Source organism: Mustela nivalis (genome assembly GCF_964662115.1).
Source record: "Mustela nivalis genome assembly, chromosome: 1".
NCBI classification, from domain to species: domain Eukaryota; kingdom Metazoa; phylum Chordata; class Mammalia; order Carnivora; family Mustelidae; genus Mustela; species Mustela nivalis.
In genome coordinates, this window is record NC_139020.1 from 8,549,734 (window position 1) to 8,570,536 (window position 20,803).

The window sequence follows — 20,803 nt, forward strand, 5'->3', positions numbered from 1 at the left end:
TGCACATCACAGATTTCTTAAAGGATTAAATAAGATAATGCCAACAGAAGCACGTAGCCTATGTTTGGCATTTTGCAAACAGTACATTTAGCTGTGATTGCTTTACTCTTAGCATTAATAACGAACAGCTTCTGTGCACCTGGGATCAAAAAGCTAAATTTACAGAGAATGAACATTAAACATCATTTTTAACTATATTTTATTTAGCATTAATAAATCTAGTCATATTTTTTCATTTGACACCACACTTTTAGTCACTGCAATATATCCCCAGTTCAGTTTCGCAAGCTTATAAAATTCATGGAAGAGTTACCTTATTCATGGAGGCTTCTGGCCCAGCTAGGACAATGTCCTATTGCTTGTTTTCATTTCTGTTTTGACATTAAGGTCCTAAGGGAGGTACCACTGAGCTTTACTGGATTTCCACAGGAAAGCCTGGCAGTCTGGGATCAATGGATTCACACACTTTTCCAATCTGGAGAGGTTGAGTTATTTGATTGCTGTATGGGTTACTTACTGTAGTTGGCACTTGCTCTTGAGTTTCCACAACTACAGTCTTCCAGATTCTTCCTTCTCTGTGTTCTCTAACCTCTCCTTAGATTCTGTCCTCTCCACTTTGGGACATAACGCGAATTACTGCCTTGTTGTTTTCCATGACAAATGTGAAGTGATCAGACTGTGCTCGATGCCTGTTCTGGGAAGGATCCACTTCTCATATTCAAACACGAGCGCTTCTTTTCTACAACGTCCCATGCTGCCATTCAGCTAGTCTCCTGTATTGATTTCCTATCGCTGCTGTGACAAAGTACCACAAATCGGGTGGCTTAAAAAAACAGAAACTTATTCTCTTACAATTCTGGAGACAGGAGTCTGAAATCAAGAAGTCAGCAAGGTTGGTTCCTTCTGAGGACTGTGAGGAAAACTCTGTTCCATGTCCCTCTCCCAGCTTCTGAGAGTGCTGGCAAATCTCAGCATTTCTTGGCTTGAAGATACATCATTGCAACCTCTGCCTCCTCTGTCATATGGTGTCCTGCCTATTTTTCTGTGTCTTCACAAGGTCATCTTGTGATAAGAACACCATTCTTATTGGTTTAGGGACCTATCCTACTCCAGTATGACTTCACTTAACTAATTATGTCTGCAACAACCTTATTTCCAAATAAAGTCACATTTTGAGGCACTAGATATTAGGACTTCAACATTACCTTCTTGGGGGAAGCATAATTCAGCCTATAACATCCCTTATACAAGACTTTCCCTTGAAACATTTTAACTGTGAGTCATCTAATCATCATTTAACACTTTTTTTTTTTTAAGATTGTATTTATTTATTTGACAGACAGAGATCACAAGTAGACAGAGAGGCAGGCAGAGAGAGAGGGAGAAGCAGGCTCCCTGCTGAGCAGAGAGCCCGATGCGGGGCTCAATCCCAGGACCCTGAGATCATGACCTGAGCTGAAGGCAGAGGCTTAACCCACTGAGTCACCCAGGTGCCCCTCATTTAATACTTTAGACAATACCCATATCTTCTTACCTATTTTTTTTTAAAAGGTTTATTTATTTATTTGAGAGAGAGAGAGAGCACAGACATACAAGTTGGGAGAGGAGCAAGGGAGAGACTCGCAAGCAGACTCCCCACTGGGCATGGAGGCCAATCCAGGGCTCAGTCTCACCGCCTATGAGATCATACCTGAACCAAAACCAAGAGTCAGACACTAAATGACTGAGCCACCCAGGTGCCCCATACCTTTTAATACATTTGTTGTGTAACAGGTTTTTATTCACCTATGCCTTGAAAAATGAAAAACAACAACATAGCAAATCTAGACAACTATCTCATCAGGAAAAACAGCTATGCAAAAGCAGCAGTGTATTTTATTAAATGAAAGTCAATAATTTTATTTAGAAATACTTATCTGCTGTATTTGTAATGGATTCTAATTAAATCCGGTGAGTTGAAATTAGAGAGATAATGTCTCCTGAGAAATGGTTTAGAATTTTTTATGGCTGCAGTTACTTAAACTTACAGTTTTCATTAAAATCAATAGACTGTTCAATCTCACTGAGTTGAAAATGGTCTAACCACAAAGCCATGGTTTTCATCTGTATTAACACAGGCTTCTCCCCAAACCAGTGCTTGTTATGAAAAATAGATTTTTCTTTGGTCATCCAAAAGAGAGGGGGAAAATTTAATCTGTAAATTGTCATATCTATATGATGTGGGCATGATATTTCACATCAATATCCCTAATTAGCACAAGCAATCTCTAACCACCATGATAGTAATAAGTTAGTCATACAATTATTCTGTCTCTGGCTGTCACAGAAAGACTGCCATTCTTCTGCAACATCTGTAGATGGCAGAGAAATCTTCATAAATTTAAACTACAGATGCCTACCAGTCTGAAAAATAACCCAAGAAAATTTACAGAATGTTTGGAATGGTAATGAAGGAAACTTTATTTTTAGAGCCCAAAACTCCACAGTGTGGCCCATCCTGAATGAATATGAAATGCTTTTTCCAAAATATTACTTGATCCTTTTCTCTTGATTCTTATATATTTGGGTAAGAGGATGCACTATAACATACCTCCAGAGTATACCTGAGCTTCTAGAAAAGAGATCGGTTTGCTTTGTACATTAATAAGAAACACAGTGCCCAACATATACTTAGGAAATACTAGGTGTAGTTATTTCATTTGGATATAGCACAAAAGTCATTTCTTTTCTCATGTTCATTTTGTTAATTCATCTCATTAAGGTGAATCCAAATCTACTTTGAGTTTATTCTTAGTTCCTAAGGTGTAGCATTTATGAAATAGCTAAGCAATAATGAAGAGTCAGTCCAGGGGCTCCTGGGTGGCTCAGAGGGTTAAGCCTCTGCCTTGCGCTCAGGTCATGGTCCTCAGGGTCCTGGGATCGAGCCCCGCGATCTCTCTGCTCAGTGGGGAGCCTGCTTCCCCCTCTCCCTCTTCCTGCCACTCTGCCTACTTGTGATCTCTCTCTCTCTGTCAGATAAATAAATAAAATTAAATTAAGTTAAAAAAAAAAAAGAGCCAGTCCAGTTGGGTTTTTTGAACCAAACATTTTCTTAAATTGCTGAATATCAAAGTTGAAACAACTCTGCATACTTACGAAGTCCAAGGGCCATTTTTCTTTAAGGCAGCTCTTCCTTGTCCTTGATGAGCTCTAGGAAGCCAGGTTGTATGCTGTCTCCACTATGGACCCAACACCATGTCAGGAGCCCTTGGGGCAGACGTGTGTAGGCTGGCTCATTCCCAGATGGCTATAAGTCTGTTCCCACTGCAGGCCAGTTCCAAGTTGAAAATTGGCTGAGTGGCCAAACCTTCCAACTCTTCCTCTAGACAGGAGTGTCCAGGGGATACAGGATAAAGAATCCCACACACCCAGCTGTACCCTCCTTCCCCAACACCCCCACGCCAGGTCTGACACACCCTTCCGCACTGTGGGTGGGGAAGGGCCAGCAAGCCACGCCTGCCCACAGTTGAGCTACTCGTAATGGGATTGAGTTCTCGAGGGGGAGGTAGGTGACAGCTACAGGTAGCCAAAGGTGAGATTTCTAAGGCATGGGGACATCATGTGACTCAAATGTCTTACTGGCCTCACACCTGCACCCCTCCAGGCCATCTGGATGGTGGGGGAGATCTGAGCTCACACTCCAGCAAATGAAGAATGAACTAGATGTGCTCAGGACATCTTTTGCTGGACAGTAAAAAGGCAGGAGCAGGGGGCTGGGAGAACAGTGCTTCAGTCTGTTGTCCTAGCCAGGCTGTCCCCACTGGCCACTGGGAGACAGCTGGAGTCCAGGCAGGCTGGGAGGTTGAACTCCACCATGTGCTAAAGCTGTCTGTAGCTCACAGACAACAGAGGAAGGAGCAACATAAAAGTTATGGAAAAAACCCCTCACCTTTCAGATCTGGTGCTCATAAAACCAGATCCAGTTTGAGGGGCCGACAGTGCTCTGGTGTTTTCCACAGCTGCCCTTCATGGATTTTCATGTTACTTTATAGCCCCCGGGCTTTTCTGAGACTCTGCTGGGGGCAAACCCTACGTCCTGCTGGCCTTCCTATCTGTGCTCATTCAGCCTCCCGAAAATCAAATTACTTGGTTTTGCCTTTTTTAGCAGCTCTAGCTCACCATTGCTCCATTAAACTTTTAAGGGACTTGTACCCTCTGGGTCTGCTTGCCAGAGTGATTTGACTTAAGGTTTTCCTGGAAGAGCCAAGAGACGATGTCCCTAGTCAAGTAAGTTTAGCAAATGCTACACAGAATTTTCTGGGAGGTGCACAGGGCTTGCACAGAGCGGTGAGAAGACCAGCAGTCACCAGCCCTTCTCAAAGCCACCTGACACATACACTCCTCACACAAGACATCCTGCAAATCCTAAATCCTGCTCGCTCACACAACTAAGCCACGTATTACCCACCCAGAGGATGCTTTGGGGACTTTGCAAACCCCAGTGCAAGACCCAACATTTATTCCTGGAGTGCCTTATCTTGTTACGCTCAGCCGCACCTGCCCAGCCTGTCAGGGTCTTTTTGGAACTCGGTCTTAGGACCATATTTGTCTTGGACTCACGTCTCTCTAGCAAATGCTTCCACAAGCACACACACATCTGCAGGAAAAGAGTAGCTCATCGGTGAAGCTAGTCGCAGCTCTTCAACACGGCTGGCTTGTTGAGTTCTGCACGCACGGCCCCTCCTGGGAGGCATGCTTGGGCAGGATCCTTCCGGAGTATCAGGGATGAGTTTTATGTGGTTTCCAAGGAGATGCATTCATCTGAAGCTGTTTTTCCATCCAACGGCCCCAAAGTGAAATGTGGTTGCAGGGAAGTTGAGTTATGACCTAATGCCAGTAGCAGCTGCTGGTAACTACCGGGAAGGGGTGAGGGAGCTGGTGGCTGGGAGTTGGGGGCTCATTAACACCCACTTCTTAAATTAGCAAATCCTTCTAGTACAAGTTTAAAAATAGAAACCTAATGGTTTCTAAAATTAGCACTCATGGCTCTCCATAAATATTTAGACCTCCAGTAAACTTCTGGTCCACTTCCCTAGACTAATGGGGTCAGGGAGGCTTAGCTTCTGTGCCACATTCTTGAGGATCAGTGTACTTAATGATTGACCTTGACAAGCTAGAGCTTTGAGAAGCCTCAGAATGCCCTGGACCAGGGACAGGCTGCACGGCCTTCAGCCTGGGGACAGCCTCCAGGCAAGACTGAAAGCATCCTAAAGGCCACCTGGAAAAGTCCGAAGCCTCTGGGCTTCCTGGGGGAACCGAGTGTCCGGTTCGGCCTGGGACTATCCCGATTTCACACTGAAAGCCTCCCCGTCTCCAGCAAACCAGAATGGTCAGTCACCGTGGCTGCCTGGACCACTGCAAAAGGACTGGGACCAATGTTCTGGGCCGTCTTTGGGGAGAAAAGTCAACTCTCCAGAAGGCACCGATGATACCCGTCCCCTCCTCCCCCCGCCCCTGGGGAGGTCTTCATAGCAGTGTCACTATTTACTTGAGCAAGTGTTTGAAGGAGGAATTAAACTACAGAGAAGACCAGCCAGGCAGGCCCAGTACTTCATCCCTTGCTCCCAGCTGCCCCGCGTATAAAACGGGATGAGCAGCTGCTGCATCCCTGGGTTACGATGGGGAGTAAACCGGGCGGCACTGTGTCTGCACAGCGCCTGGCACCGCTTACATCTGGAAGTTGGCGCTTTGGGTGTCAGCTCGGCCAGCCTGCTCAGCACATCGGTGGTGGGGGGTGGGGGTCGCAGAAGCAGCCCTGGCCCACACAGCAGAGTGACCCCTGGGTGGGACCCTCTCCTCCCTCACAGTGACTGCAGGACAGCCGGCCCTCGGGCGGCAGGGACTTGCCAGGGTCCCCCCCACTCACACCCCCACCCTGAGCCCAGCATCTCCATAAACCGTGCCCTTGCTGAGTGGAAGGAAAAACCCTTCGTGGGGAGACAAGGTGCAGGTGGCCAGTCAGTGTGAAGTGTGTGTGAAAAATACGGCGTCCTGAACAAATCATCCTTGCACAGATGTGGGGTTTTTTTTGTTTTTTTAAAAGATTGTATTTATGGGGCGCCTGGGTGGCTCAGTGGGTTGAAGCCTCTGTCTTCGGCTCAGGTCATGATCTCAGGGTCCTGGGATCGAGCCCCGCATCGGGCTCTCTGCTCAGCAGGGAGCCTGCTTCCCTCTCTCTCTCTGCCTGCCTCTCTGCCTACTTGTGATCTCTGTCTGTCAAATAAATAAATTTTTTTAAAAAGATTTATTCACCTGCAGAGAACCATCCCTTTACTGTCCTCAGGACCAGGAGACACTTTGGGTCCACCGAGTCGAGCTCCCTCATATTAGAGAAAGAAGCTGAGCCTGGAAAGACCCCCTGAGAGTCACCCAGCGGGTGGGGGTGGCAACACGGATGGTCACCGTGCCCCAGGCCAGAGAGGAGACCGCGGGGTCCATTGGGGTATTTCTGCTTGCTGGCCTCCCACCTTCCTTTCTTCCTCCCCTACTCTTTCCTCACTTCCTTTTCCCTGCTTCTCTCCTTCCTCCTTTCTAATATTTCCCGAGTGTCCCCTAGTTGTCTGTCACGACATAGGTCCTGGGTCCTTGCCCCACACAATGTGCTGGATTTTGCCATGGTTTGAATTTTTAAACCTTTGAAATGGCTCTGTATTCCTGTCTCTCTGGAAGGCCGGTAGCAGTACCCAGTTCACAGCAAACCCACCCCTCTGCAGAGAGGTGTGACAGGAGGTGGCCTGCTGGAAGGGGTGGTTGCTGATCTGTGGTCCAGCCCCAGCACCTCAGGCAGAGTGACCTTGGTCATTCCTGGCCCCTGGCATCCGTGGGCAATCTCTAAGTTCACATCCAGCTCCAGAATTCTGGAAGAAAGCGTCAGACCTGCCTGTGGGTACAAACCCTCTCACGTCCCGAGAGCACAGGGAAGTCACCCACTTTTGGAAGACATCTCATCCTGAGCCGCAATCCGAGGCTAATTTCAAGTCGTAGGTAGCACACGCCTTAACTCTTGTCAGTCCCTGTGTTGGTTTAACAACTAAAGTGACCACTAATCAGAGGGTACGGAATGAGATTCGAATGCAGCATTAGTGGTTTAGGGTGGACATAAGGTAGAACTTTCCACAGGGCTTGCTCAGGGCTGACAGATCAGGAGAGGGGCTCTGACTGCCCTTGCTCAGGGTCCTTGGGAAGCCCAGGCCAGCCAGATGTCTGCCTTCGCCCCCTCCCTGGAGGGGAAAACTGTCTTTGACGGGCAGCGCACTCCATCACCCAGGGAAGTCGCAGAAACTATTTTTAAAACTCTTAACTGTTCTACCAACTGCCTATGGAAAACTCAGTTTCGGCGGCAGAAATGCATGCATCAAGATAATCTTTAACCCATTTCCTCTCTCTCCCCGCCCCGCCTCCCGGCTTCATTAGGACTGCGGCGGGCGCCTGAGCGAGCGGGCAGCCGGCCACCGGGGCCATGGCCAGCGCGGCCGTGCAGCTGCTGGGCTTCCTGCTCAGCTTCCTGGGCCTGGTGGGCACCCTCATCACCACCCTCCTGCCGCACTGGCGCCGCACGGCGCACGTGGGCACCAACATCCTGACGGCCGTGTCCTACCTGAAGGGGCTGTGGATGGAGTGCGTGTGGCACAGCACGGGCATCTACCAGTGCCAGATCTACCGCTCGCTGCTGGCGCTGCCCCGAGACCTGCAGGCGGCCCGCGCGCTCATGGTCATCTCCTGCCTGCTGTCGGGCGCGGCCTGCGCCTGCGCCGTGGTGGGCATGAAGTGCACCCGCTGCGCCAAGGGCACGCCGGCCAAGGCCACGTTCGCCGCGCTGGGCGGCGCGCTCTTCATCCTGGCCGGCCTGCTGTGCATGGTGGCCGTGTCCTGGACCACCCACGACGTGGTGCAGAACTTCTACAACCCGCTGCTGCCCAGCGGCATGAAGTTCGAGATCGGGCAGGCCCTGTACCTCGGCTTCATCTCCTCGTCCCTGTCGCTCATCGGTGGCGCACTGCTCTGCCTCTCCTGCCAGGACGAGGCGCCCTCCAGGCCCTACCAGACCCAGCCCAGGGGCGCCCCGGCCACCACCGCACCTGCCTACCGACCCCCCGCCGCCTTCAAGGACAACCGGGCCCCCTCGGCCACCTCGGCCTCGCTCAGCGGGTACAGACTGAACGACTACGTGTGAGTGCCCAGGGCCTGTCCCTCCCCGAGCGCACAGACGCCGCAGGACCCAGGCTCGCACCCCTGCCGTGTCCCGGCAGCCAGCTGACCTCTGGACTACCCTTTGGCGTCCAGAGGAATAATATGAACACAAGGGAGTGGGCTTAGAACACAGAGACGGAGGGGAAAAAAGGGGGAGAAAAGCTCTATATACCAAAGACTTCATCCTTTCTGGTTTTTTATTTATTATATGTATTTATGTGGGTGATTTAATAACCGCTGAATGAAAGGCAACTTGGGAGTTTGGTCTGTAGGGTTTGTTTGCGATATAGGAATAAACCTGTGGATGTGGTTGTTAATGAAAACGACAGTATCTGCTTCCGTTTCCAGTCTGTTCTGTCTGCTGGGGTCTTACGACCACAGCACGCTGTCAGGGCCCCATGTTGCAAAGCAATGGGGACACCCCGGGAGTGGCCCCAGCCCACACATGATGAGAAATCAGAGACGGGCTGGGCTGACGTTTGTCTAGAAGCTGCTTGAGCAGCACCCACTGAAAACAGTCACTCCAGCTGAAGCCCAGAGGCGGGGCAGGAAGTACAGGACTTCCTAGGAGGAACGAGCTGTCAGAAACCCCACGGTAAAGATAATGTTTTCTACCGGTAGCCCCCACTAGTTAGGAAGCGAATGTCAGCATTAAAAACACAGCAAAAGGAGCCTCGTTGCTTGGCTCTCTGGGCATTGGCAAGAAGCCCAGTTAGGAGCACTGCTTGTGCCCAAGGGCTGCACGGGACCCCTCTGGCTTTTTTACTGGGGACAGAGGCAGGATGGCAGCTGCCATCAGAGGGGTAATGAATATGTTGGCCTCTCCTTTAGCTGGAACAAACTGCTGAGAGAACCAGATGAGCTCTGACTGCTTTAACAACACTGATGATGCTTTCTGGCTATGATCTAAATCTCACGATCAGAGAGCGGTACATGGACACACACACACACACACACTGCTCACCTATTAGCCTAGGGACCGTAGTCCTCCGCTACATCCATCCATTTCATAGCCTTGCCCATCACGGGCCCTGTGGTGTGCCCTGCTCTTGCCTCTGTCCAGAAGCTCAAGTTCTGAACGTGGTAAGAACATACCCTATCCTGCAGAAGGGGGGACCTCACACCTAGACATGGGGCATCAATTAAAGAAATCCCTGCATTCTCAAGGGGTGTTGGAGAAAGACCACCAGGGCTCCAGCAGCCACTGTCTGCAAAGTAGAGAGCCACCCCCGGTCAGGACAAACATGGAGCCCGCGGGCAACTGGTGCGGCAACAGGGCCAGTGGGGGAGGAAGGGGAGCCTCCCAGACAAGAGTCAAAGGGCCAGGTCGGCCGCAGCCTGGATCCCCTGAACCCAACAAGGCCAGAGGCGGGTTTATACTCTGCTGACTTCCTGCTTCCTCCTGACGGCGTCCTCCAGGCGCTCAGACCAGGGCAGTGAGACGGTAACGAGAAACCCAGCCACCATGTACTTCTCCTGCAGACAGAGGCTCTCGGGAGTAATGTGTGTCCACTGAGAGACCCTCTGGCTCCTTGAGGCCTTACCAGTTAAGGCCTTACCTTAAACTACCCGTTGCTGAGTTCTTACAAGAGGAGAAGCTTCCTGACATGGAGAAGTGGGGGTTAAAGGAGCAGCCCTATACCCCTTTTTGTTGACCTTATGACCCCAGACAACGCCTGTTTGGCAGGTGGGGGTGCAGTACGCGTTAGCCTTCATCTGACCACAGAGAAGCTGGGAGGGCTGGGATCTGCGTCCCGTCAGGCCGGGGAGTTAGACCAGAAAGTTCATCGTTCATGTAGGATAAAACAAGCAATTTTAACCTACTATTTAAATTATAAAAATAAGTCAATCTAAACCAATAAAGAAGGGAACGAAAATCTTCTAAAAACTGAACAACATTCTGCCAGTCCTGCCGTGATGGTCACGGTCTAGAAGGTATCTGGTGAAGTTACGCTAGGTAATAGACTTATTACAAATGAAAGGAAAAAATAAAATGGCTTTTTTTTTTTCAAATTCTTTCTTTAATTCTGTCACTGCTTGGGGCGCTTGGGTGGCTCAGTGGGTTAAGCCGCTGCCTTCGGCTCAGGTCATGATCTCAGGGTCCTGGGATCGAGTCCCGCATCGGGCTCTCTGCTCAGCAGGGAGCCTGCTTCCTCCTCTCTCTCTCTGCCTGCCTCTCTGCCTACTTGTGATCTCTCTCTGTCAAATAAATAAATAAAATCTTAAAAAAAAAAAAAATTCTGTCACTGCTGAAATAAAATGTGTCCCTATCTCCTACTCAGGGGAAAGACCAATAACAATAGTGCTTACATTTTATTGGTCACTTACTATATGCCAGGCATACTTTCTGATTACTAATTTGGTCCAATGAGAACCATGAGAACCCGATAAGATAAACACTATTCCCTTCCCCCCATTTAACAAGGGGGAAATTAAAGCACAAAGAGATTAGTTACTTGCCCAGGGTCGCAGAGCCTGTGAGTAAAAGGCTCAGGATTCAAAGCCAGACAGGTAAGCAGGGAACAAATATGTTCCCTCAAATAGTGTCATGACCAACTGTCTAATTACTTTTATATCCAGACTATTTCCAAATAATTAAGACATTAGTCCATGACCATGTATGGTTCCGTCCACATCATCTCTCCGTAGAGCTTCTGTTAACTGGGCTCTAGCCGGACTGGTGAAACATGGTGATGTCAGACCCAGAGGTCCAAATCTGGGGCCCCATAGAAAGCAGGAAGCAACACACAAGAAGGGACACGGGGACGGCTCTGTCCTCTGGCCGGCCGGCCCCAACAGGAAGGAGGTCCGAACAGGACCTCGATTCTCTCTCTCAAGTAACAGGGTGAAGAATGCAGTTCCCAGTTTCCTCCTTCACTCCCAGGACAAGTACCTCAGGCCACGCAGGCCCCTCTTTTGCCAAATTACCACCAGGGCCAACAAATAGATGCCTTTTTCCGTTTTTGCCCAAACCTTCAGGACTGGGTGTTCTTTTTTTTTTTTTTTTTTTTTAAGATTTTATTTATTTCACAGAGAGAGAGAGATCACAAGTAGGCAGAGAGACAGGCAGAGAGAGAGAGGAGGAAGCAGTCTCCCTGCAGAAAGCCCGATGCGGGGCTCGATCCAGGTCCCTGGGATCATGACCTGAGCCGAAGGCAGAGGCTTTAACCCACTGAGCCACCCAGGCGCCCCAGGACTGGGTGTTCTTAACCAAGCTTGCTTTGATGACAATATGATCTCTTTTTGGAGGTACAACTCACAGCCCCAAATTTCAGAATAAAAAGGAAACGTAAGTCACCGTTGTTATGGATAAAAATTACGATGACTCTCATGGGATTAAAAAATGCTACATTTCTGTGTTTCTCTAAATCAAACCAAGTTTGGCTCTGCTCCAGAGAGGTCTAAAGCCTGCCATGTTTTCCGATTCCCTCCCCTGCATTTAGGATGTCTCTGGGCCCCAGCACTAAGGGAGGCCCTGGATGTGCAGGGGTGAAGGCCATTCTTTAGTCCTGGGGGATGCCTTGTTACCTACTGACAGCTGGCGCCGATGCCTTCCCAGCCCAGGCCCTCTCCACGCCCCTCCTTGGCCACCGCCCCTCCATCACCGTCCATCACCACAGTCTTGCACGTCATGTCCCAGGGCCTCCCTGGCCCCACGTGAGCAGACGCTGGAAACCTGAACCCTGTGAACCTCTGTCCAGCCCAGTCTCTGGGAAGCCAGTTGACAAGCTGGAGCCACGCCCCTCCCATACTTGAAGCTCCTGGGTGTCCCCCTCTTGGATAACACACTCTGATTGCTTTCATGAATTTTGCCTCTTGAAATCAAAAGCCTCTGACATCTCGCAGAGAACCCTGCTTTCATGTCACCCATTGTCACTCTAAATGGAAACAATCTGAGAACTCCTGCTTACTTACGATCTATACAACAATCACGTACTACTTTGTAGCGATAAACTGAAGACGGCCAGGATTTTGCCCTCAGTGCCTGGCCCCAAAGGCCCATACTTGGCCACAATGCTACCCTGCTTCTCCCTGCCTTGGTCCCTCCTTGCTTTCTCCCTGCCAGCCAGAGGGACAGGCATGAATGGCAACAATCCGGGCAGGAGATGTGGGTGTGGACCAGGTGGCAGGATGGAAGAGACCAGGGTGTGCCTGGAGGCAGAGCCCGTAGGATGTACTGAGGTCCTGCTTCTGGGTGTGGGGGAAAAAAAAGGGCTTCAAGGTTGATGGCAAGATTTGGGGCTGGATCAACTGGAAGAATGGGGTTACTATTTTCTGAAGTGAAGAAGATTCTGGAAAGAAAATGTTCTGGTCTGCTAAGGTAGATTAAATCCATTTTCCAGGGCTTTGGTCTGAGCTGCCTCCAGTGCAGATGTGGAGTGGACTGAAGTCCGGGGAGAGGTCACGCTGGGGGCCCTCAGCCCAGGAAGGCCACGTAAGTCAGCAGCTGGAAAGGATCCCATTGGAAGTGAACCCGGAGGAGGAGTCAAAAAGGCCAGAGATGTTCAGGTTTGGATAACTCTAGCCAGCAGCCAGAGGGGCAGTGCCCAGTGAGCAAGAACTAAGAAGAGGATGTTCTCGAAACCAAGGAGAAGGGAGTGATCAGAAGCTTTAAATGAACTTGATCTTCACAGTCAGGTGGGATGGGGGCTCTATGACGGGCCTCATTTGCAGGGGAGGCACTGGACTTAGAAAAGTAAAGGGAGAGCTGAGGGTTGCCAGGCAGAGACAGCAAGCTACCCAAGTGGACAGTGGACACCCTGAGGTTAGAACACTCTTGTTGCCAGTTCATAAGGTTGCAACAGCCCTCAGGGAAAATCTGAAGCTCACACATAAGCTTTAAGGCAGACCTACCATGGATTTTCCCCCGAGATAACGCATCCGGAGTCTTCTCGCCAGGTTCTGTCCTAGCTCCCAGGGCCTCCACGCCGCCTTAATACTTTTGAATATAAAAAAAAAGGTAGCTACGTAAGATTCAAAAAGGAAACCAATGAAATTGAAATGTGTTGTCAAAATAGTTATAAAGTAGGACATTACTAGCGACAGTCGTGCTCCTTTGTGAATGCACTACATGACAATACTCAGTAATAAATACTGCAAGGCCAAAACAATAATCAGCATAAATAGTATTTTAAGAAATTTTCAAAGCAAATTGTTCAGATGACGTAAAGACCCATCACATCGCTTAAAACCCCATCACTTGAAAAGACTTCGTGGAACCAGAAATTCAAATTTCCTTCTGCACATAAGTAATAGTTTTACTAAAATAAACCCTAGAAGGGGTGCCCGGTGGCTCAGTTGGAAGAGAATGCCACTCTTGATCCCCAGGTTGTGAGTTCGAGCCCCACATTGGCTGTAGAGATTGCTAAAAAATAATAAGTTTAAGAAAAATTGTTAAAAATTAAAATAATATAAACCCTAAAAGCTCCCCGGGGACCTCAGAGGCCTTATTTCTGGGGGGTAAAGGGACACCAGAACAGCAGCCGAGACCTGAGCACGATTCCTGAATAGAGCAGAAACCCGGCTCCACGTTTAACCACCCAGTTAGAGCCGGCTTGGTGGCCCAGGGGAGTGAATCCCAGTGACCCGCAGGTGGTATCCCCGTGTTGTAGACAGAGCAGGAGCTCCTCACGGTGGCCGGAGCAGTACTAGGCATAAGCACACAGGCGTGGGGGTTCCTGTGTCGCTGGCGGCTGTTTGTAAGGTCCAGAGACAGGACAGAGAGAGAGAGAAAGAGAGACACGTCCCTGGGAACGGCCTTGCTGAGCTGAGTCAGGCCAAGAGCAAAGGCAAACCCAGCGCCCATTTCTTCTGCCAGAAGCATCAGTTTTAGGCAAATGAAACTTTAACTTTAATGATGCTCAGTTGCTTAACAGTCACTATGCGCCGGAGAGGGAGGGTCAAGCAGGAGATGCCGGGGAATGAGAGGTGAGTAAAGCAGGTGTAACTAAGACTTGGAAGACTCAAGCCTTCACGCGTCTCCTATAGAATCCTCACACCTTTCCCACCCAGGATGAGCCATGGGCGTGTGTGAGTGAGAGACAGAGACAGAGACAGACAGAGACAGAGACAGAGACAGAGGAGGAGAGATCGAAATCGGAGGGCCTGGATATTTGAAGCTATTTCTTGAATCAAAAAGCACAAAGCCAATTCCTGGGCAACCATCCAAATGAAAACACAGAAATTTCATTCTAGTAAATTATTTTAAAATACTACCAACTGGCTTTTGCAGGTGTGCGTGGCAGGGGAAAGAGCCAACAGCCCATTTCCTGCCTGGGAGAGGCCAGCGGAGGTCACCCCATAAATCTGGGAGAGCCCAGCCCCCGGGGGTGATTCACCTGCGTCCTCCTCAAACCTCCTCTCCAGCAGGTTCACCTCAGGAAAGCTCAGCGCGATGCACAGCATGCACCTCAATTCCTTTCTGCTGAGGCGCTCTCTCTGTAGAAGCTTGTCACCCTGCCTCCCTGCTGGGTAAATGATTGACTGACCCAAGCTTTCCATCCCACCAGGGTAGCCTACCAGCTCCGGTCAGGAGCACCAGCTGCCTCCAGCTCTGGGGAGGTCTGGGATTTTTTTTTTTTTTAGTCATCCCAGGCATTTTTCCAAAATAAAGCATTTGCATAGATTTCCCATCCAGCCTAATAAATAGCAAAAAGGCAGGATTTAACAGCCGGGAAAACGCGGGAGAGTTTTGGTCTGGTGGCTTCAACCGGTGTCTGGGGGAGCTGGTGTTTGCTTTGGGTTGCTATTCACCACGACCTTGGTCAACAAGAGCTAGAGGCCATGAGGGTCCAGGACAGTGACGAGCTTGTGTAACAAGGAGATCCGGGGCTATGTTCGGGAGTCCCTGAGCCTAGACCAAACCCAGTCCCCAGCCTCTCCCCAGACAACCTTCTTGGCTGGAGAGGCAGACTGTTTTTCCATTCACAGCTCTGTAGATACTTCTGTTACGAAATTCACCACCCCTCTTTGTAATGACTATCAGTTGGTCGGTGATGCCCAGATAACCGACTATCACACGACTTTGATTCTCTGAAATCAAATCCGGTTCTGATTCAAACCACAATGAGATATCACTACATGTACAGTAGAATGGCTAAAATGTAAACGATTGAACATATCAAGTGTTGACAGGGAGGGAAAGCAATGGCGACCTCTGTTCCCAGAATGGAGGAGGCAAATCAGTACCATTACTTCAGTCACGGGCAGGGGGTCCTCAGGTGTCTTCTGGGTGCTGTTAATGTCCCCTTTCTAGATCTGGGTGGTAGTTACTCAGTTATAGTCACTCTACGATCATTTATCTGGGTGGACATTCCTAATTGGGATATGTTTATTCTGTTTTGTTTTCTTTAAAACTCTCCCTGTGTTTGCCTCTGTCTGCCATGAGACTGTGAATCTCCCTGATCTAGGGAGCTTTATTCCCACGGCATTGCACAAGGTAGTTCTTCAACAAGTGACTTGCGGTTGAATTCATGGCTTTGTGCTTCCCCCAAAGCTACTGAATCCCTTTAGATATGCAGTTCTTCTTACATATTTTACATGTGACTTAGTTTATTTTAAAAATCTCTTTGCACAGAACTTTCCAGGGCCACATTGTGTGGAAAACAGGGCCCCCGAGCATCATGGGCCTCTCAGTTGTTGGAAACTCCACTTGCCCAAAAAGCTGAAAAGGAGAAGAAAAAGTAGGGATGTATTTTGTATAGTGCCCCAGAGCCCAGCCCTTTTTCCAAGTGGAGGTTGAATCTCGTTTCACCGGGAGAGTCAATAATACACAGCAGAGAGACGCAGTCCCCTACTGGGCCCAAATGTGGTCAGAAGTCCCAGTCTGGTGCTCTGAGCATTCGCACATCTTGTCTTCCATGCATGGAATTCTTTTAATGAAAGTAAAATCTTTTCATTTGTGTTTAAGCAAAAGACTTTAAGCTTCCCCCGTCTTATATCCAAATCTTCCAGCTCACTTGTCTAATCCCTGGTTCTGCTTCCTCTCTGCCTCTCTCCCTCTCAAGAGCCTTCCTCACACAAATTGGGGGTCTCAGACCCGCCAGACTTCTCCAGACTGCCTCCTTGACTGTATCTCTCTGTCCTGTTGTTGTTCCATTCTTTGATGTCTGCCCTGACTTTTCTGTTTGGTCTACCAGTTGTTGAGAGAGGAGTGTTGCAATCTCTAATTATAAATTGAGGTCTGCCTATTTCTCCTTGCAATTCTGTTTGCTTTTACTTCATGTGCTTTGAAGCTCTGTTATCAGATACATAAATTAGAATTATGTTCTTTTGATATAAGCATAACCATATCAATAATCACATTAAATATACATGGACTAATTGCCTCAGTTTTAAAAATAGAGATTGTCGAATTGGATAAAAAAGCTAGACCCAACTCTATGATGCCTGCATAGAAATCTACTTTAAAAATAAGGGCAGAATAAGCTAAAAGTAAAAGGATGGAAAAATATACAATGTTAACATTGATTTAAAGAAAAAAAGGTGGAGTGGTTACAATAATATCAGACAAAGTAGATTCCAGGGCAAAGAGTATTAAAAGGGATATAGAAGTTCATTTTGTAAAGATGAAGGGGTCGTAAGAATCCTGGACAGTTCTGGGGTTCTATTCACTCTTAGGCTTTCTTCTCACAGCATTGTCAGTTATCCTTTTAAATTGGGAACCTCCAATTCAAGACTGCAGACTAAGTTTATGCATTTAAAGGCCTATCCTCTTTGGATCCTATTAAAAGTTGAAAATAGAGCTACCCTACAACCCAGCAATTGCACTCCTGGGTATTTACCCTAAAGATACAAATGTAGTGATCCGAAGGGGCACATGCACCCGAATGTTTATAGCAGCAATGTCCACAATAGCCCAACTATGGAAAGAGCCCAGATGTCCATTGACAGATGAATGGATAAAGAACATGTGAGATATATATATGTGTGTGTGTGTGTGTGTGTGTGTGAAATAGAATATATTATATATATATAATGGAATATTATGTGATATACATGTGGTGTATATATATAATAATGGAATATATAAATACACACACACGCGCGCGCACACACACACACACACACAATGGAATACTATGAAGCCATCAAAAATGAAATTTTGCCATTTGCAAAGACTTGGGTGGAACTAGAGGGTATTACATTAAGCGAAATAAGCCAATCAGAGAAAGAAAAATATCATATGATCTCTCTGATATGAGGAATTTGAGAGGTAGGGCAGAGGGTCGAGACGGGTAGCAAGGGAAAAAACGAAACAAGATGGGACTGGAGAGGGAGACAAAACATCAGAGACTCTTAATCCCAGGAAACAAACTGAGGGTTGCTGGAGGCAAGTGGGGTGATATAGGTAGGGTAGGGGTGGCTGGGTGATGGACATTGGGGAGGTTGTGTGCTATGGTAGTGCTATGAATTGTGAAAGACTGATAAATCACAGACCTGTACCCCTGAAGCAAATGATGCATTATATGTTAATAAAAAACGGTAAATAATAAGAGAATGAAGTGCACAACAAAGAGAATGAAAGAAGGGCCGTTGGGTTTTCTTTAATTTTTTTTTTTTAATTCTTGAAAACAAAAAGCTGATGTGAAAATACAAACTTCAAACAGAGTAGTGAGAGGCAGGACAAGGAGGGCACCTGGAGGGTCTGCAGCTGGGGCGACAGAGCTGAGCTAGTGGAGCTCCTGGGGGAATCCAACAAGAAAGCTGAGCGGGAAAGGATTGAAAATGCAAATGCCAGGGGATTACTCCATTTACTGCTTCTCCTCACCCCCACCACACACACAAAGGATCTGTCTAAGAGCTAACGTGGCTGAACACATGTTCTGGCCACAGAGTCATGGAGCAAGGAGCACAGGTGTCTGCACGTCACCATGAAGCCCTCCACTTCCGGCACTGCGGAAGTCCTCCGGAAGTCCGGCTTCCTGCTTCCTGCTCCCTCTGGCACAAGGGAAGCCTTCCTTTTGACAAGTCCTGCTTGCACAAACCACACTCCCTGTTAGCTTCTGCATTGCCTCATGCTTCCAGGAAGCATCAGACATTTGAGGAAAGCCTGCGGCATGAAAAAGACAGACACCAGAAGAAACCCGTAGTTCAGGGAAGAAAAGAGAATGTTTTAAAATCTCTATTCTGTTCTCTTATTACAGAAATTCAAGATCTTATTTCTTCCATACAAAGAGAATGCAATGAAAAAAAAAAATAGAAAATGGAAAAGGCTCTTAAGTTAAAAATTTTAATAGAATAGTTAAAAGCTTTATATAAGGGGTGCCTTGGTGGGTCAGTGGGTTAAGCCTCTACCTTTCACTCAGGTCCTGATCTCAGGGTCCTGGGATCGAGTCCTGCATTGGGCTCTCTGCTCAGCAGGGAGCCTGCTTCCCCCCCATCTCTCTGCCTGCTTCTCTGCCTACTTGTGATCTCTCTCTCTCTGTGTCAAATAAATAATTAATTTTTTTAAAAAGCTTTATATAAAAAAGTACATTTAAAAAATTAAATAGATGAATTGAAACATAAAGTAGAGAAAATATTTCAGAGCATAACAAAGATTACAATACAAATAATAAGGTGCCTGTCTGGCTCAGTTGGTAGAGCATGTGACTCTTGATCTTGGGGTTGAGGGTTCAAACCCCACATTGGATGTAGAGATTACTTTAAAAAATTATAATAATAAGGGACCACAGACTAGACGATGAAAGACATAGAGCATCCCTGTAGGAGATCACACATCTGACAAATAGGAGCTCTTTAAAACTATAAAAGAGATGCAGCAGGAAACCTGCTTCCTCCTCTCGCTCTGCCTGCCTCTCTGGCTACTTGTAATCTCTATCAAATAAATAAATAAAATCTTTTTTTTTAACTATAAAAGAGATGGACACGTAGAAATTATCTGAAAAACTGAAAAAAAATTTTTTCCCAGACCTGAGGGAAGACATGAATTTTCAAATTGAAGGGGCTTAACAAGTATTAAGTAGACTGAATAGAGACACAAATAAGAAAGATACAGCCTCATGAAATTTCCGAACATAAAAAAAAGATGTTTAAAAAACTTCCATAGTGGGATGCCTGGATGGCTCAGTTGGTTAAGCAGCTGCCTTCGGCTCAGGTCATGATCCCGGTGTCCTGGGATCAAGTCCCACATCAGGCTCCTTGCTCGGCAGGGAGCCTGCTTCTCCCTCTGCCTCTGCCTGCCTCTCTGTCTGCCTGTGCTCGCTCTCTCCCCCCCTCTCTCTGACAAATAAATAAATAAAATCTTAAAAAAAAAAAAAAAACTTCCATAGAGGAAAAGAAAAAAAAAACCACATCATATTGAAAGAATAAGTGGTTCCTTCTCATCCGCGGCAGTTCCCACATCCCTGTTAAACCCCATCTCAGCACAATGTCCACTCACTCCCTCAGCCCTTCTCAGAGTGAGTAATTATCCCTTGTTACCTGTTTTTTTCTGACTCCTCCATTAGACTCCAGGTCTAAAAATCGGAGCAGGGATTTTGTCAACGTCAATCAGTGTTGGTTGTGAAAGACCTCGCATAGCTCTGGGTTAAAAATAGGTCTGTGATTTAATGGGAGTTCCCTTTGAAGCAGAGAAGGCAAGAAGCATGAATTTCTCCTTGCAATCCCAGCAAAGCAGCTTTGACTCACACAACGGTGCGACTGACGTCTCCCCAAGTCCAAGTGCCTGAGAATGAAGGGCAAAGAGCACACAAAGGGGGAACCAGAACACCAAGACTGGTAAAGAACATTCTTTGGAGAGGCCTCAGCCCAGAAGATGTCTTTGAAGTTTGGGTTAAATGCACTCCAAAGGGAGCCTGGTTTGCTGGGGCATCAAGTCTGGAGTAGCGGAGGTTGGAGCACGGATGGGGGGGGCAGCGGCACGAGGAGGAAACTGTGGGAACCCCAGGAGCAGCAGCTGGACCCTCAGCCCGTCCTGTGTGTCCAGACCCCATCGTGCTTCTCGGGCATGATGAGGCTCTGTGAGGAGCAGACACTCTGGTCAGACCCCCTGCGGGAGCCCCAGGACCGCAGGTCTTACCGCTGATCCTCCCTTCCGTGTGGTGGTGTTCTGGGTCACCGGTCTCCAGAAGTCGCTCTCCCTCGGTGGCAGCTGAGGCTCGAGTGGGAGCCCAAGAAATCAGCTTCCTTCGAGAGCTCTGGCCCTTCCACGCTGGCCAGGCCACGCTGGCAGAGTAGCCCTCCTCGTTTATGGACTTATTCCATTTTGGCACCTCCTTTTTCCACTCCTGAAGTACCAAACTGCAAATCCAGAGCAGTGTGTGAGGGCCCAGGTCTTACAGAATTAAGAAACCCTAACAACACGCAGCTCGGAGTCCAGATGTAGAAGCATTTCCAGTAGGCGAGACTGAAGAATTGAAAGCGTGTGGTAGGATGGATGGGCGTCTTAAAGGAAGTCCCAGAAAATGACTTCAGCACATCTTGAAGAGTAGAGAACCCTAATTACAATGTAATGGTGGCCCAGAAACTCCAGTCCTAAACATATACCCAGAATGATTGAAGACAGATACTCAGACACATGCTTGTACACGAATGTTTATAGCAGCACCTTCACGATAGACAAAAGGTGGGA

At 48.0% G+C, this 20,803-nt stretch overlaps 1 protein-coding gene across 2 annotated transcripts in view; it reads left to right on the forward strand.

Annotated features, from left to right (window-relative positions):
• The window catches only part of CLDN14 (claudin 14), a 36,823-nt gene extending 28,268 nt beyond the window's left edge, over positions 1 to 8,555 (forward strand). For both annotated transcript variants that reach the window (XM_082722792.1, XM_082722791.1), the window contains one exon: positions 7,453 to 8,555. In XM_082722792.1, the coding sequence (XP_082578918.1) occupies positions 7,499 to 8,212 (714 nt within the window). In that variant the 5' untranslated portion in view covers positions 7,453 to 7,498 and the 3' untranslated portion in view covers positions 8,213 to 8,555. The remainder of the gene's footprint in view (positions 1 to 7,452) is intronic.
• The last annotated feature ends 12,248 nt before the right edge of the window (positions 8,556 to 20,803 follow it).